The sequence below is a fragment of the Salmo salar genome, unplaced genomic scaffold, assembly GCF_905237065.1.
Source record: "Salmo salar unplaced genomic scaffold, Ssal_v3.1, whole genome shotgun sequence".
Lineage (NCBI taxonomy): Eukaryota > Metazoa > Chordata > Actinopteri > Salmoniformes > Salmonidae > Salmo > Salmo salar.
The window spans coordinates 182501-200000 of NW_025550412.1; the positions used below are offsets into that span (position 1 = coordinate 182501).

The following is a 17500-nucleotide window of genomic DNA, read 5'->3' on the forward strand; positions in this document are numbered from 1 at the left end:
ACACAGTCGCACACACACACAGTCACGCACGCACACATGCACTTTTTTTTACTTGTTGTGTGTATCTATCTCAGGATCAACGGCCTTTGCGGTAACCAGGGCGACCAGCTGTCGATGAAGGTGGTCATGGAGAACAATGACATCATCGTCTTAACCCCTCAGATCCTGGTAAGGATCACGCACCACGAGCCAGTGGGGGCTCCTCAGAGGAGAAAGGGGAGGACCATCCTTCTCAGTGAATTTCAGACAAATAGTAATAGTGAAATTTAAAAAAATTTTAAAAATAAAACATTAGCTAAAAACTATACTAAATATATTCACGTCACCAAATAATTGATTAAAACACATTGTTTCGCAATGAAGGTCTGCAGTAGCCTCAACAGCACTCTTTAAGGTAGCACCATGACGTAGCCTGAGGACAGCTAGCTTCCTCATTTAGTCTACTCAACAACCTGACTCAAACAGAGAGGAATGATGTTTATGTTCACTAGCGGGCTACACTGCAACTCTTCCAGTCAAAGTAAACATTGAGTTTTTGTTGAGTCTATTGCTACCAGGGACCACCGGTATAACTGCTAAATTGCTTGCTGTACACCGGTGTAACTGCTAAATTGCTTGCTGTACACCGGTGTAACTGCTAAATTGCTTGCTGTACACCGGTATAACTGCTAAACTGCTTGCTGTACACCGGTATAACTGCTAAACTGCTTGCTGTACACCGGTATAACTGCTAAATTGCTTGCTGTACACCGGTGTAACTGCTAAATTGCTTGCTGTACACCGGTGTAACTGCTAAATTGCTTGCTGTACACCGGTATAACTGCTAAACTGCTTGCTGTACACCGGTATAACTGCTAAACTGCTTGCTGTACACCGGTGTAACTACTAAACTGCTTGCTGTACACTGGTGTAACTGCTAAACTGCTTGCTGTACACCGGTGTAACTGCTAAATTGCTTGCTGTACACCGGTGTAACTGCTAAACTGCTTGCTGTACACCGGTGTAACTGCTAAACTGCTTGCTGTACACCGGTGTAACTGCTAAACTGCTTGCTGTACACCGGTGTAACTGCTAAACTGCTTGCTGTACACCGGTGTAACTGCTAAATTGCTTGCTGTACACCGGTGTAACTGCTAAATTGCTTGCTGTACACCGGTATAACTGCTAAACTGCTTGCTGTACACCGGTATAACTGCTAAACTGCTTGCTGTACACCGGTATAACTGCTAAATTGCTTGCTGTACACGGTGTAACTGCTAAATTGCTTGCTGTACACCGGTGTAACTGCTAAATTGCTTGCTGTACACCGGTATAACTGCTAAACTGCTTGCTGTACACCGGTATAACTGCTAAACTGCTTGCTGTACACCGGTGTAACTACTAAACTGCTTGCTGTACACTGGTGTAACTGCTAAACTGCTTGCTGTACACCGGTGTAACTGCTAAATTGCTTGCTGTACACCGGTGTAACTGCTAAACTGCTTGCTGTACACCGGTGTAACTGCTAAACTGCTTGCTGTACACCGGTGTAACTGCTAAACTGCTTGCTGTACACCGGTGTAACTGCTAAACTGCTTGCTGTACACCGGTGTAACTGCTAAACTGCTTGCTGTACACCGGTGTAACTGCTAAATTGCTTGCTGTACACCGGTGGTCGCCAACCGGTCTATCTTCAAAGCATTCCTAGTCGATCACCAAACATTTCTGTAGAAAAGCCAACGATAAAGACACAAAGGCTTGTGCTCCTTTTGTTATTATTTGTGTTGCCCTGTTGGCGGTAGGTGCACTTGATTCAGAAGTCCTGTTGGCGGTAGGTGCACTTGATTCAGAAGTCCTGTTGGCGGTAGGTGCACTTGATTCAGAAGTCCTGTTGGCGGTAGGTGCACTTGATTCAGAAGTCCTGTTGGCGGTAGGTGCACTTGATTCAGAAGTCCTGTTGGCGGTAGGTGCACTTGATTCAGAAGTCCTGTTGGCGGTAGGTGCACTTGATTCAGAAGTCCTGTTGGCGGTAGGTGCACTTGATTCAGAAGTCCTGTTGGCGGTAGGTGCACTTGATTCAGAAGTCCTGTTGGCGGTAGGTGCACTTGATTCAGAAGTCCTGTTGGCGGTAGGTGCACTTGATTCAGAAGTCCTGTTGGCGGTAGGTGCACTTGATTCAGAAGTCCTGTTGGCGGTAGGTGCACTTGATTCAGAAGTCCTGTTGGCGGTAGGTGCACTTGATTCAGAAGTCCTGTTGGCGGTAGGTGCACTTGATTCAGAAGTCCTGTTGGCGGTAGGTGCACTTGATTCAGAAGTCCTGTTGGCGGTAGGTGCACTTGATTCAGAAGTCCTGTTGGCGGTAGGTGCACTTGATTCAGAAGTCCTGTTGGCGGTAGGTGCACTTGATTCAGAAGTCCTGTTGGCGGTAGGTGCACTTGATTCAGAAGCCCTGTTGGCGGTAGGTGCACTTGATTCAGAAGTCCTGTTGGCGGTAGGTGCACTTGATTCAGAAGCCCTGTTGGCGGTAGGTGCACTTGATTCAGAAGCCCTGCGCACCGGTTTGGCTAACTGTTCCCATTTTGAACCATTTTAATCTGTCTGAAAAGACAAACTCTGCTTAGATCTGTGGCTTAGTCGATTACTCCTACTGCGCTGGCCAATCAGTAGCCAAGTGTATCGATAGCATTGAATTTGTATTATTATTAGCAGTTCGTCGTGTCTATTTTCTCCCCCCTCCCTCCACTGAGACTAGTGCTGTGTTCAAAACAACAGACAACTCGGAAATGTCTTCCTTCCGACTTCAGTGTGTTCAAGACAACTGGGAACTCGGGGGGGGGACAACAACAAAAAAACGTTTGAACTGTGATCCAATTTGGGATTCCAAGTCGGAAACTCTGGCACCTTTCTAGAGCTTTCCCGACTTTCCACCTGAAGATAACCGACCTCATGATTTGACCTCGTTTTTTTCCCGAGTTCCTAGTTGTCTTGAAAGCTTCATGACCATCAGATGCAGGGTACCATCAGTCATGTTTAAAATATTAAATCTGAGCCTTAAAATCTCGGCTTGCTTTTTGACTCCTAAAAGGTTGGTGACCACAACTTCACTCTGTGCTGTGTGATTTGTACACATGGATTGGATTGTTCTAGTTTGATGACTATAGCGTTAGTATGGTGACAACGATGTAGGCTGTGCAGCGGTTAGCGGTCATGATATGAAGGTTTGGCTTGGAAAGGTTTTTTGCTCTTCATCATAGACAGGGTTGATGGACCAAGCGAAAAGAAAAGGTGAGAGTGCGTAGATGCGAGAAGGAATTATATATACAACGAGAAAAGTGATCATGCTGTTTGTATGTGGCTGCTATGAAAGGGATCATGCTGTTTGTACGTGGCTGCTATGAAAGTGATCATGCTGTTTGTATGTGGCTGCTATGAAAGGGATCATGCTGTTTGTATGTGGCTGCTATGAAAGGGATCATGCTGTTTGTATGTGGCTGCTATGAAAGGGATCATGCTGTTTGTACGTGGCTGCTATGAAAGGGATCTTGCTGTTTGTACGTGGCTGCTATGAAAGTGATCATGCTGTTTGTACGTGGCTGCTATGAAAGTGATCATGCTGTTTGTACGTGGCTGCTATGAAAGTGATCATGCTGTTTGTACGTGGCTGCTATGAAAGTGATCATGCTGTTTGTACGTGGCTGCTATGAAAGGGATCATGCTGTTTGTACGTGGCTGCTATGAAAGGGATCATGCTGTTTGTACGTGGCTGCTATGAAAGGGATCTTGCTGTTTGTACGTGGCTGCTATGAAAGTGATCATGCTGTTTGTACGTGGCTGCTATGAAAGTGATCATGCTGTTTGTACGTGGCTGCTATGAAAGTGATCATGCTGTTTGTACGTGGCTGCTATGAAAGTGATCATGCTGTTTGTACGTGGCTGCTATGAAAGTGATCATGCTGTTTGTACGTGGCTGCTATGAAAGTGATCATGCTGTTTGTACGTGGCTGCTATGAAAGTGATCATGCTGTTTGTACGTGGCTGCTATGAAAGGGATCATGCTGTTTGTACGTGGCTGCTATGAAAGGGATCATGCTGTTTGTACGTGGCTGCTATGAAAGGGATCATGCTGTTTGTACGTGGCTGCTATGAAAGTGATCATGCTGTTTGTACGTGGCTGCTATGAAAGTGATCATGCTGTTTGTACGTGGCTGCTATGCAAGTGATCATGCTGTTTGTACGTGGCTGCTATGAAAGTGATCATGCTGTTTGTACGTGGCTGCTATGAAAGTGATCATGCTGTTTGTACGTGGCTGCTATGAAAGGGAACTGTGTGTTCAGGGGTGTATTCATTCCGCCGATTCTGTTGCAAAATGTTTCTTAAACGGAAACAAACGGAACGAAACAGGGTTGGACCTACATGAATATGTACAATAGAAACTTGTTTTTGTGACAAAACATTTTGGACTAATGAGTCCACCCCAGATCAGCTAGATGCAGGCAACAGTGTGCAAGAGGGTATTGAATGTGTCAATGTCTGTCACCTTGATTACTCAAATTTATCTCTGGACCTGTGTACACCAGTCGTTGTAAACTTTCATTCATAGGTTAGGTTGTAGCAACCTCATGATGGGTACAGGGAACATTCTAGTATCATGTAGTAACCTTAACCCATCACTGTTACATTGAACTGGGTGAATATGAAGGACAGTATCCTAAACCCATCACTGTTACATTGAACTGGGTGAATATGAAGGACAGTATCCTAAACCCATCACTGTTACATTGAACTGGGTGAATATGAAGGACAGTATCCTAAACCCATCACTGTTACATTGAACTGGGTGAATATGAATGACAGTATCCTAAACCCATCACTGTTACATTGAACTGGGTGAATATGAAGGACAGTATCCTAAACCCATCACTGTTACATTGAACTGGGTGAATATGAAGGACAGTATCCTAAACCCATCACTGTTACATTGAACTGGGTGAATATGAATGACAGTATCCTAAACCCATCACTGTTACATTGAACTGGGTGAATATGAATGACAGTATCCTAAACCCATCACTGTTACATTGAACTGGGTGAATATGAAGGACAGTATCCTAAACCCATCACTGTTACATTGAACTGGGTGAATATGAAGGACAGTATCCTAAACCCATCACTGTTACATTGAACTGGGTGAATGGAACATGAATGACAGTCATCCAATATGCTGTAATAGAAATAAGGTCATGCTCATGAAAACAAATTGTCCTCCCTAATCTGAAATGGCACCGACCACCACTGCCACACGCCCCTTCAGATGCCGAGCTAGAGTATATAGCTGTGAAATGGCGCTCTCTGGTGGTGGAAATATGGAATTGACGGACGGCAGCCTACTCAGTACAGGGAAATGCAACTCTCACACCCTCAGCCTCACCTTATCTTACTGTGGTTCTCTCTCTCTCCCTCTCTCCCTCCCTCTCACTCTCTCTACCCTGCTCTCTTCTTTCCCTCCCACTTCCCCCCCTCTCTCTCTCTCTCTCTCTCTCTTCCCCTGCTCTCCTCTCCCTATCCTCCTTCCCTCCCTCTCTCTCTAGGTGAATGCCGTGGCCGGAGGGGAGATCACCTCTCTCTCCTGCTTCTCTCTGTTGATTCTAGATGAGTGTCACAACACAACAGGGAAACACCCCTATAACATCATCATGACGTCGTACCTGGATGCCAAGCTCAGCAAGGAGCAGAGCGGACAACACCTGCCCCAGGTAGAGTCCCAGAAACACCTACCTGTACTGCTACAGTCTGTCCTGATAATGATGATGATAATGATGTTCTATTCCATTCCCCTCTCCTCCTCTCCTCTCCGCTCCTCTCCTCCTCTCTCCTCCTCTCCGCTCCTCTCCTCTCCGCTCCTCTCCTCCTCTCTCCTCCTCTCCTCTCCACTCCTCTCCTCCTCCCCTCCCCTCCTCCTCCTCCTCTCCTCTCTTCCTCTCCCCTCTCCTCCTCTCCCCTCTCCTCCTCTCCCCTCTCCCCTCTTCTCTCCTCCTCCTCTCCCCTCTCCTCTCCCCTCTCCTCCTCCTCTCCTCTCCTCTCCCCTCCTCCTCTCCTCTCCTCCTCTCCTCCTCTCCCCTCCTCTCCCCTCCTCTCCTCTCCCCTCTCCTCCTCTCCTCTCCTCCTCTACAATCCCCTCCTCTCCCTTCCCCCCTCCTCTACCCTCCTCCCCTCCACCTCTACGCTCCTCTCCTCTAGATTGTGGGTCTGACGGCCTCAGTGGGGATTGGCTCGTTCAAGAACCAATCAGAGGCTGAGAACAACATCTGCCAGCTGTGTGCCAGTCTGGACAGCCGCATCATCTCCACCATACACACAAACACTGATGAGCTACAGTCCTACGTACACACACCTGAGAAAGGTACACAAACACTGGCAGCTCACTCCTTCATTAAAAACCTAAAGACACTCTGGCTGACTGGTTGATTGATTAATTAAGTCTGGAATGGTCTGGCTGACTGGTTGATTGATTAATTCAGTCTGGCTGACTGGTTGATTGATTAATTCAGTCTGGAATGGTCTGGCTGACTGGTTGATTGATTAATTCAGTCTGGAATGGTCTGGCTGACTGGTTGATTGATTAATTCAGTCTGGAATGGTCTGGCTGACTGGTTGATTGATTAATTAAGTCTGGAATGGTCTGGCTGACTGGTTGATTGATTAATTCAGTCTGGCTGACTGGTTGATTGATTAATTCAGTCTGGAATGGTCTGGCTGACTGGTTGATTGATTAATTAAGTCTGGAATGGTCTGGCTGACTGGTTGATTGATTAATTCAGTCTGGAATGGTCTGGCTGACTGGTTGATTGATTAATTCAGTCTGGAATGGTCTGGCTGACTGGTTGATTGATTAATTCAGTCTGGAATGGTCTGGCTGACTGGTTGATTGATTAATTCAGTCTGGAATGGTCTGGCTGACTGGTTGATTGATTAATTAAGTCTGGAATGGTCTGGCTGACTGGTTGATTGATTAATTCAGTCTGGCTGACTGGTTGATTGATTAATTAAGTCTGGAATGGTCTGGCTGACTGGTTGATTGATTAATTCAGTCTGGAATGGTCTGGCTGACTGGTTGATTGATTAATTCAGTCTGGAATGGTCTGGCTGACTGGTTGATTGATTAATTCAGTCTGGAATGGTCTGGCTGACTGGTTGATTGATTAATTCAGTCTGGAATGGTTGTCTGTGTTTGTTGTCTCCTATCAGAGTTCTTCCTGGTCGAGAAGAGACACACAGACCCTTTCATCAGGATCATTCGTGACATCATGGCTAAGATAGAAGGACTGGCCAAGACCGTCTACAATATAGGTACTACTGGTCTCACACACACACACACACACACACACACACACACACACACACACACACACACACACACACACACACACACACACACACACAGAGATACATACAGAACACACACCTCATCCACCACCTCTCTCTCTCTCTCTCTCACTGGCTCTCTCTCTCTCTCTCTCTCTCTCTCTCTCTCTCTCTCTCTCTCTCTCTCTCTCTCTCTCTCACTGGCTCTCTCTCTCTCTCTCTCTCTCTCTCTCTCTCTCTCTCTCTCTTTCTCTCTCTACTCTCTCTCTCACTGCCTCTCTCTCTCTCTCACTGGCTCTCTCTCTCTCTCTCTCTCTCTCTCTCTCTCTCTCTCTCTCTCTCTCTCTCTCTCTCACTGGCTCTCTCTCTCTCTCTCTCTCTCTCTCTCTCTCTCTCTCTCACTGGCTCTCTCTCTCTCTCTCTCTCTCTCTCTCTCTCTCTCTCTCTCTCTCTCTCTCTCTCTCTCTCTCTCTCTCTCTCACTGGCTCTCTCTCTCTCTCTCTCTCTCTCTCTCTCTCTCTCTCTCTCTCTCTCTCTCTCTCTCTCTCTCTCTCTCTCTCTCTCTCTCTCTCTCTCTCTCTCTCTCTCTCTCTCTCTCTCTCTCTCTCTCTCTAGAGTCCTTGTCAGCCATAGAGAATCGTGACTACGGCAGTCAGAAGTATGAACAGTGGATCGTTGATGTTCAGAAGAAATGCAGAGTTCTCCAGCTGAAAGACCAGGAGGAGGAGAGTAGAGTCTGTAGGGCCCTGTACAACTATACTGAGCACCTGAGGGTATAGTATACACTACACACTACACACTATACACTATACACTATACACTATACACTACACACTATACACACTATACACACTATACACTATACACTACACACTACACACTACTCACTATACACTATACACTACACACTATACACTACACACTACACACTATACACTATACACTACACACTATACACTACACACTACACACTATACACACTATACACTATACACTACACACTACACACTATACACTATACACTATACACTACACACTACTCACTATACACTATACACTACACACTATACACTACACACTACACACTATACACTATACACTACACACTACACACTATACACTACACACTATACACTATACACTACACACTACACACTATACACTATACACTACACACTACACACTATACACAACACACTATACACTATACACTACACACTACACACTATACACTATACACTACACACTATACACACTACACACTATACACTACACACTACACACTACACACTATACACTATACACTATACACTATACACTACACACTACACACTATACACTATACACTATACACTACACACTATACACTACACACTATACACTATACACTATACACTACACACTATACACTATACACTATACACACTATACACTACACACTATACACTATACACTACACACTACACACTATACACTATACACTACACACTATACACACTACAAACTACACACTATACACTATACACTATACACTACACACTACACACTATACACTATACACTATACACTATACACTACACACTATACACTACACACTACACACTATACACTATACACTATACACTACACACTACTCACTATACACTATACACTATACACTATACACTACACACTATACACTACACACTACACACTACACACTATACACTACACACTACACACTACACACTACACACTATACACTATACACTATACACTACACACTATACACTACACACTATACACTATACACTACACACTATACACTATACACTATACACACTATACACTACACACTATACACTATACACTACACACTACACACTATACACTATACACTACACACTATACACAATACAAACTACACACTATACACTATACACTATACACTACACACTACACACTATACACTATACACTATACACTATACACTACACACTACACACTACACACTATACACTATACACTACACACTATACACACTACACACTACACACTACACACTATACACTATACACTACACACTATACACTACACACTATACACTACACACTATACACTATACACACTATACACTATACACTATACACTACACACTATACACACTATACACTATACACTATACACTACACACTATACACACTATACACACTATACACTATACACTACACACTATACACTACACACTATACACTATACACTACACACTACACACTATACACTATACACTATACACTATACACTACACACTACACACTACACACTATACACACTATACACTACACACTATACACTACACACTATACACTATACACTACACACTATACACTACACACTATACACACTATACACACTATACACTATACACTACACACTATACACACTATACACACTATACACTATACACTATACACTATACACACACACTATACAACACACTATACACTATACACACTACACACTACACACTATACACTATACACTATACACTATACACACTACACACTATACACTATACACTATACACTATACACACTACACACTACACTATACACTATACACACTACACACTATACACTATACACTATACACTACACACTACACACTATACACACTATACACTACACACTATACACTACACACTATACACTATACACTACACACTATACACTACACACTATACACACTATACACACTATACACTATACACTATACACTACACACTATACACACTATACACACTATACACTATACACTATACACTACACACTATACACTACACACTATACACTATACACTACACACACTATACACTACACACTATACACTATACACACTACACACTACACACTATACACTATACACTACACACTACACACTATACACTATACACACTACACACTACACACTATACACTATACACACTACACACTACACACTATACACTATACACTATACACTATACACACTACACACTACACGCTATACGCTATACGGTATACACTACACACTATACACTATACACTACACACTACACACTATACACTATACACTATACACTACACACTACACACTATACACTATACACTACACACTACACACTATACACTATACACTACACACTATACACTATACACTACACACTACACACTATACACTATACATTACACTATACACACTATACACACTATACACTAAACACACTATACACTACACACTACACACTATACACTACACACTATACACTACACACTATACACTACACACTATACACTATACACTATACACTACACACACTACACACTATACACTATACACTACACACTATACACTATACACACTATACACTACACACACTATACACTATACACACTATACACTATACACTACACACACTATACACTACACACTACACACTACACACTATACACTACACACTACACACTACACACTACACAGAGCACACTACACACTACACACTACACACTATACACACTATACACACTATACACTATACACTACACACTACACACTATACACACTATACACTATACACACTATACACTATACACACTATACACTATACACTACACACTACACACTATACACTATACACACTATACACTATACACTACACACACTATACACTATACACTACACACTATACACTACACACTACACACTACACACTATACACTATACACACTATACACACTATACACTATACACTATACACTACACACACTATACACTATACACTATACACTATACACACTATACACTACACACTATACACTATACACTATACACTATACACTATACACACTATACACTACACACTACACACTATACACTACACACTACACACTATACACTATACACACTATACACTATACACACTATACACTATACACTACACACTACACACTATACACTATACACACTATACACTACACACTACACACTATACACTATACACTATACACACTATACACTATACACACTACACACACTATACACTATACACTACACACTATACACTATACACTATACACACTATACACTATACACTATACACTATACACACTATACACTATACACTATACACTACACACTATACACTATACACACTATACACTATACACTATACACACTATACACTACACACTATACACACTATACACTATACACTACACACTACACACTATACACTATACACTACACACTATACACTATACACTACACACTACACACTATACACTATACACTATACACTACACACTACACACTATACACTATACACTACACACTACACACTATACACTATACACACTATACACTATACACACTACACACACTATACACTATACACTACACACTATACACTACACACTACACACTATACACTATACACACTATACACTACACACTACACACTATACACTATACACACTACACACACTATACACTATACACTATACACACTACACACTATACACTATACACTATACACACTATACACTATACACTATACACTATACACACTATACACTATACACTATACACTATACACTATACACTACACACACTATACACACTATACACTATACACTACACACTATACACTATACACTACACACACTATACACACTATACACTATACACTACACACTATACACTATACACTATACACTATACACACTATACACTACACACTACACACTATACACTATACACTACACACACTATACACACTATACACTATACACTACACACTATACACTATACACTATACACACTATACACTATACACTACACACTACACACTATACACTATACACTACACACACTATACACACTATACACTATACACTACACACTATACACTACACACACTATACACACTACACACTATACACTATACACTATACACTATACACTACACACTATACACTACACACTATACACTATACACTACACACTATACACTACACACTATACACTATACACTATACACTACACACTATACACTATACACTACACACTATACACTACACACTATACACTACACACTATACACTATACACTATACACACTATACACTATACACACTACACACTATACACTATACACTACACACTATACACTACACACTACACACTACACACTACACACTATACACTACACACTATACACTATACACTACACACTATACACTACACACTACACACTACACACTATACACTATACACTACACACTATACACTACACACTGTACACTATACACTATACACTATACACTACACACTACACACTACACACTACACACTACACACTATACACTACACACTACACACTATACACTACACACACTACACACTATACACACTACAACTCAGGAACTTAAATACCAAAAAATGGACTCATCTCCCTCTCTCCCTCTCCCCCTCTCCCCTCTCTCCCTCTCCCCTCTCCCTCTCTCCCTCTCCCCTCTCCCTCTCCCCTCTCCCCTCTCTCCCTCTCCCCTCTCTCCCCCTCTCCCTCTCCCTCTCCCCCCTCTCTCCCCCTCTCCCCTCTCCCTCTCTCCCTCTCCCCTCTCCCTCTCCTCCCTCTCTCCCTCTCCCCTCTCCCCTCTCTCCTCTCCCCTCTCTCCCCTCTCTCCTCTCCCTCTCGCCTCCCTCTCTCCCTCTCCTCTCTCCCTCTCCCTCTCCCCTCTCTCCTCCCTCCTCCTCTCCCTCTCTCCCCCTCTCCCTCTCCCTCTCTCCCTCTCCCCTCTCCCCTCTCCCCCTCTCCCTCTCTCCCTCTCCCTCTCTCCTCTCCGTACCTCCCTCTCTCCCTCTCCCCTCTCTCCCTCTCCGTTCCCCTCTCTCCCCCTCTCTCCCTCTCTCCCTCTCCGCCCCCTCTCCCCTCTCTCTCCTCTCCCCCTCTCTCCCCTCTCTCCCTCTCTCCCTCTCTCCCTCTCCTCCTCCCTCTCCCCCTCTCCCCTCTCCTCTCCCTCTCCCCTCCCCTCTCTCCCTCTCCATACCTCCCTCTCTCCCTCTCCCCCTCTCTCCCTCTCTGTACCTCCCTCTCCCTCTCTCCCTCTCCCCCTCTCTCCACCTCTCTCCCTCTCCGTACCTCCCTCTCCCTCTCCCCTCTCTCCCTCTCCCCTCTCCCCTCTCCTCTCTCCCTCCTCTCCCTCTCTCCTCTCTCCCTCTCCGTTCCCCCCTCTCCCCTCTCTCTCCCTCTCTCTCCCTCTCCGTCCTCCCTCTCGCCCTCTCTCCCTCTCCCCCTCTCTCTCCTCTCTCCCTCTCTCCCTCTCCCTCTCTCTCCCTCTCTCCCCTCTCCCCCTCTCCCTCTCGTCCTCCCTCTCTCCCTCTCCCCTCTCCCCCTCTCTCCCTCTCCGTACCTCCCTCTCTCACTCTCCCTCTCCCCTCTCTCCCTCTCCGTGCCTCCCTCTCTCCCTCTCCCCCTCTCTCCTCTCCCCTCTCTCTCCCTCTCCTCCCTCTCCGTCCTCCCTCTCCCCTCTCTCCCTCTCCCCTCTGCCTCTCCCCTCTCCCTCTCTCCCCTCCCTCTCTCCCTCTCCCCTCTCGCCCTCTCTCCCTCTCTCCCTCTCCCCTCTCCCTCTCCTCTCCCTCTCCCCTCTCCCTCTCTCTCTCTCTCCTCTCCCCTCTCTCCCTCTCCCTCTCTCCTCCCTCTCTCACTCTCCCTCTCCCCCTCTCCCTCTCCTCCCTCTCTCCCTCTCCCTCTCTCCCTCTCCCCTCTCCCCTCTCCCTCTCTCCCTCTCCCTCTCTCCCCTCTCCCCTCTCGCCCTCTCTCCTCTCCCCTCTCCCTCTCCCCCCTCTCCTCTCTCCCTCTCCCCTCTCTCCCTCTCCGTCTCCTCTCTCTCTCCCTCTCCCTCCCTCTCCCCCTCTCCCCTCTCTCCCTCTCTCCCTCTCCTCTCTCCCCTCTCTCCCTCTCCCCTCTCTCCCTCTCCCCCTCTCCCCTCTCTCCCTCTCTCCCTCTCCTACCTCCCTCTCCCCTCTCTCCCTCTCTCCCTCTCCCCCTCTCTCCCTCTCCCTCTCTCCCTCTCTCCCTCTCCCTCTCCCTCTCCCCTCTCTCCCTCTCCCTCTCCCCCTCTCCCTCTCCCCCTCTCCCTCTCCCTCTCTCCCTCCTCTCCCTCTCTCCCTCTCTCCTCTCTCCCCCCTCCCCCTCTCTCTCCCTCTCTCCCTCTCCGTCCTCCCTCTCCCCTCTCTCCCTCTCCCCTCTCCCTCTCTCTCCTCTCCCTCTCCCCCTCTCTCCCTCTCCCCTCTCCCCTCTCTCCTCTCCGTCCTCCCTCTCCCCCTCTCCCTCTCTCTCTCTCCTCTCCCTCTCCCCTCTCCCTCTCCCCTCTCCCTCTCCGTTCCTCCCTCTCTCACTCTCCCTCTCCCCTCTCTCCCTCTCCCCCCTCTCCCCTCTCTCCCTCTCCGTACCTCCCTCTCTCACTCTCCCTCTCTCCCTCTCCCCCTCTCTCCCTCTCCGTACTCCCCTTCTCCCTCTCTCCCTCTCCGTGCCCCCTCTCTCCCTCTCTCCCTCTCCCCCTCTCTCTCCCTCTCCCCTCTCTCCCTCTCCAGTACCTCCCTCTCCCCTCTCTCCCTCTCCCCTCTGCCCTCTCCCCTCTCCCTCTCTCCCTCTCCCTCTCTCCCCTCTCCCCTCTCGCCCTCTCTCCCTCTCTCCCTCTCCGTCCCCCTCTCTCCCTCCCCCTCTCTCCCTCTCTCCCCTCCCCTCTCTCCCTCTCTCCCTCTCCGTACCTCCCTCTCCCCCTCTCTCCCTCTCCCCTCTCCCCTCTCCCCTCTCTCTCTCCCCTCTCTTCCTCTCTCCCTCTCCGTACCTCCCTCTCCCCTCTCCCCCTCTCTCCCTCTCCCCTCTCCCCCTCTCCGTACCTCCCTCCATCACCCTGTAGAAGTATAATGATGCATTGATCATCAACGAGGATGCCAGGACTAAGGACGCGTTAGACTACCTGTCAGTTTTCATACAGCAGGTGAAGAACGCAGGACATGACGAGACGGAGCAACGCCTCACCGCTTACTTCGACGGTATGGTCCCCGTCACAACGAGAATGATGTTCCCGTCCTGCTCGTTCTATTTCAGTGGGCCAAAAAAGTCATGTTTCTGATCATTCACAGTCAGTAAATTACACTATATACACTATACACTATATACACTATACACACTATACACACTATACACTACACACTACACACACTATACACTATACACTACACACTACACACTATACACTATACACTATACACACTATACACTATACACTATACACACTATACACTATACACTATACACACTATACACTATACACTATACACTATACACACTATACACTATACACTATACACACTATACACTATACACTATATACACTATACACACTATACACTATACACTACACACACTATACACTACATACACTATACACACTACACACTACACACTACACACTATACACACTATACACTATACACTATACACTATATACACTATACACTATATACACTATACACACTATACACTATACACTACACACACTATACACTACATACACTATACACTATACACACTACACACTACACACTATACACACTATACACTACACACACTATACACTACACACACTATACACTACATACACTATACACTATACACTATACACACTATACACTATATACACTATACACACTATACACTATACACTACACACACTATACACTACATACACTATACACTATACACACTACACACTACACACTACACACTATACACTACACACTACACACTATACACTATACACTACACACTATACACACTACACACACTACACACACTATACACACTATACACACTACACACACTACACACACTATACACACTACACACACTATACACACTATACACACTATACACACTATACACTATACACTACACACACTATACACTACACACACTATACACTACATACACTATACACTATACACTATATACACTATACACTATACACACTATACACTACACACACTATACACACTATACACTACACACACTATACACTATACACACTATACACTACACACACTATACACACTATACACTATACACTATACACTATACACACTATACACTACACACACTATACACTACATACACTATACACTATATACACTATACACTACACACACTATACACTATACACACTATACACTACACACACTATACACTATACACTATACACACTATACACTATACACACTATACACTATATACACTATACACTATACACTATACACACTACACACTATACACTACATACACTATACACTATACACACTACACACTACACACTATACACACTATACACTACACACACTATACACTATACACACTATACACTACACACACTATACACACTATACACTACACACACTATACACTACACACACTATACACTACACACACTATACACTATACACACTATACACACTATACACTATACACTATACACACTATACACTATACACTATACACACTATACACTACACACACTATACACTACATACACTATACACTACACACACTATACACTACATACACTATACACTATACACACTATACACTATACACACTATACACTACACACTATACACTATACACTATACACTATACACCATACACATACACTATACACTATACACACTATACACTATACACTACACACTATACACTACACACTATACACACTATACACTACACACACTATACACTACATACACTATACACTATACACACTATACACTACACACACTATACACTACACACACTATACACTACACACACTATACACTACATACACTATACACTATACACACTACACACTACACACTATACACTACACACACTATACACTACATACACTATACACTATACACACTACACACTACACACTATACACTACACACACTATACACTACATACACTATACACTATACACACTACACACTATACACTATACACTACACACTATACACACTATACACTACACACACTATACACTATACACTATACACTATACACACTATACACTACACACACTATACACTACATACACTA

General features: G+C 44.7%; 1 protein-coding gene across 2 annotated transcripts in view; it reads left to right on the forward strand.

The window, feature by feature from the left end:
- The window catches only part of rigi (RNA sensor RIG-I), a 40640-nt gene that overhangs the window by 9588 nt on the left and 13552 nt on the right, over positions 1-17500 (forward strand). For both annotated transcript variants that reach the window (XM_045713743.1, NM_001163699.1), the window contains 6 exon segments: positions 75-168; positions 5569-5733; positions 6218-6380; positions 7226-7327; positions 7958-8115; positions 15282-15417. In XM_045713743.1, the coding sequence (XP_045569699.1) occupies positions 75-168; positions 5569-5733; positions 6218-6380; positions 7226-7327; positions 7958-8115; positions 15282-15417 (818 nt within the window).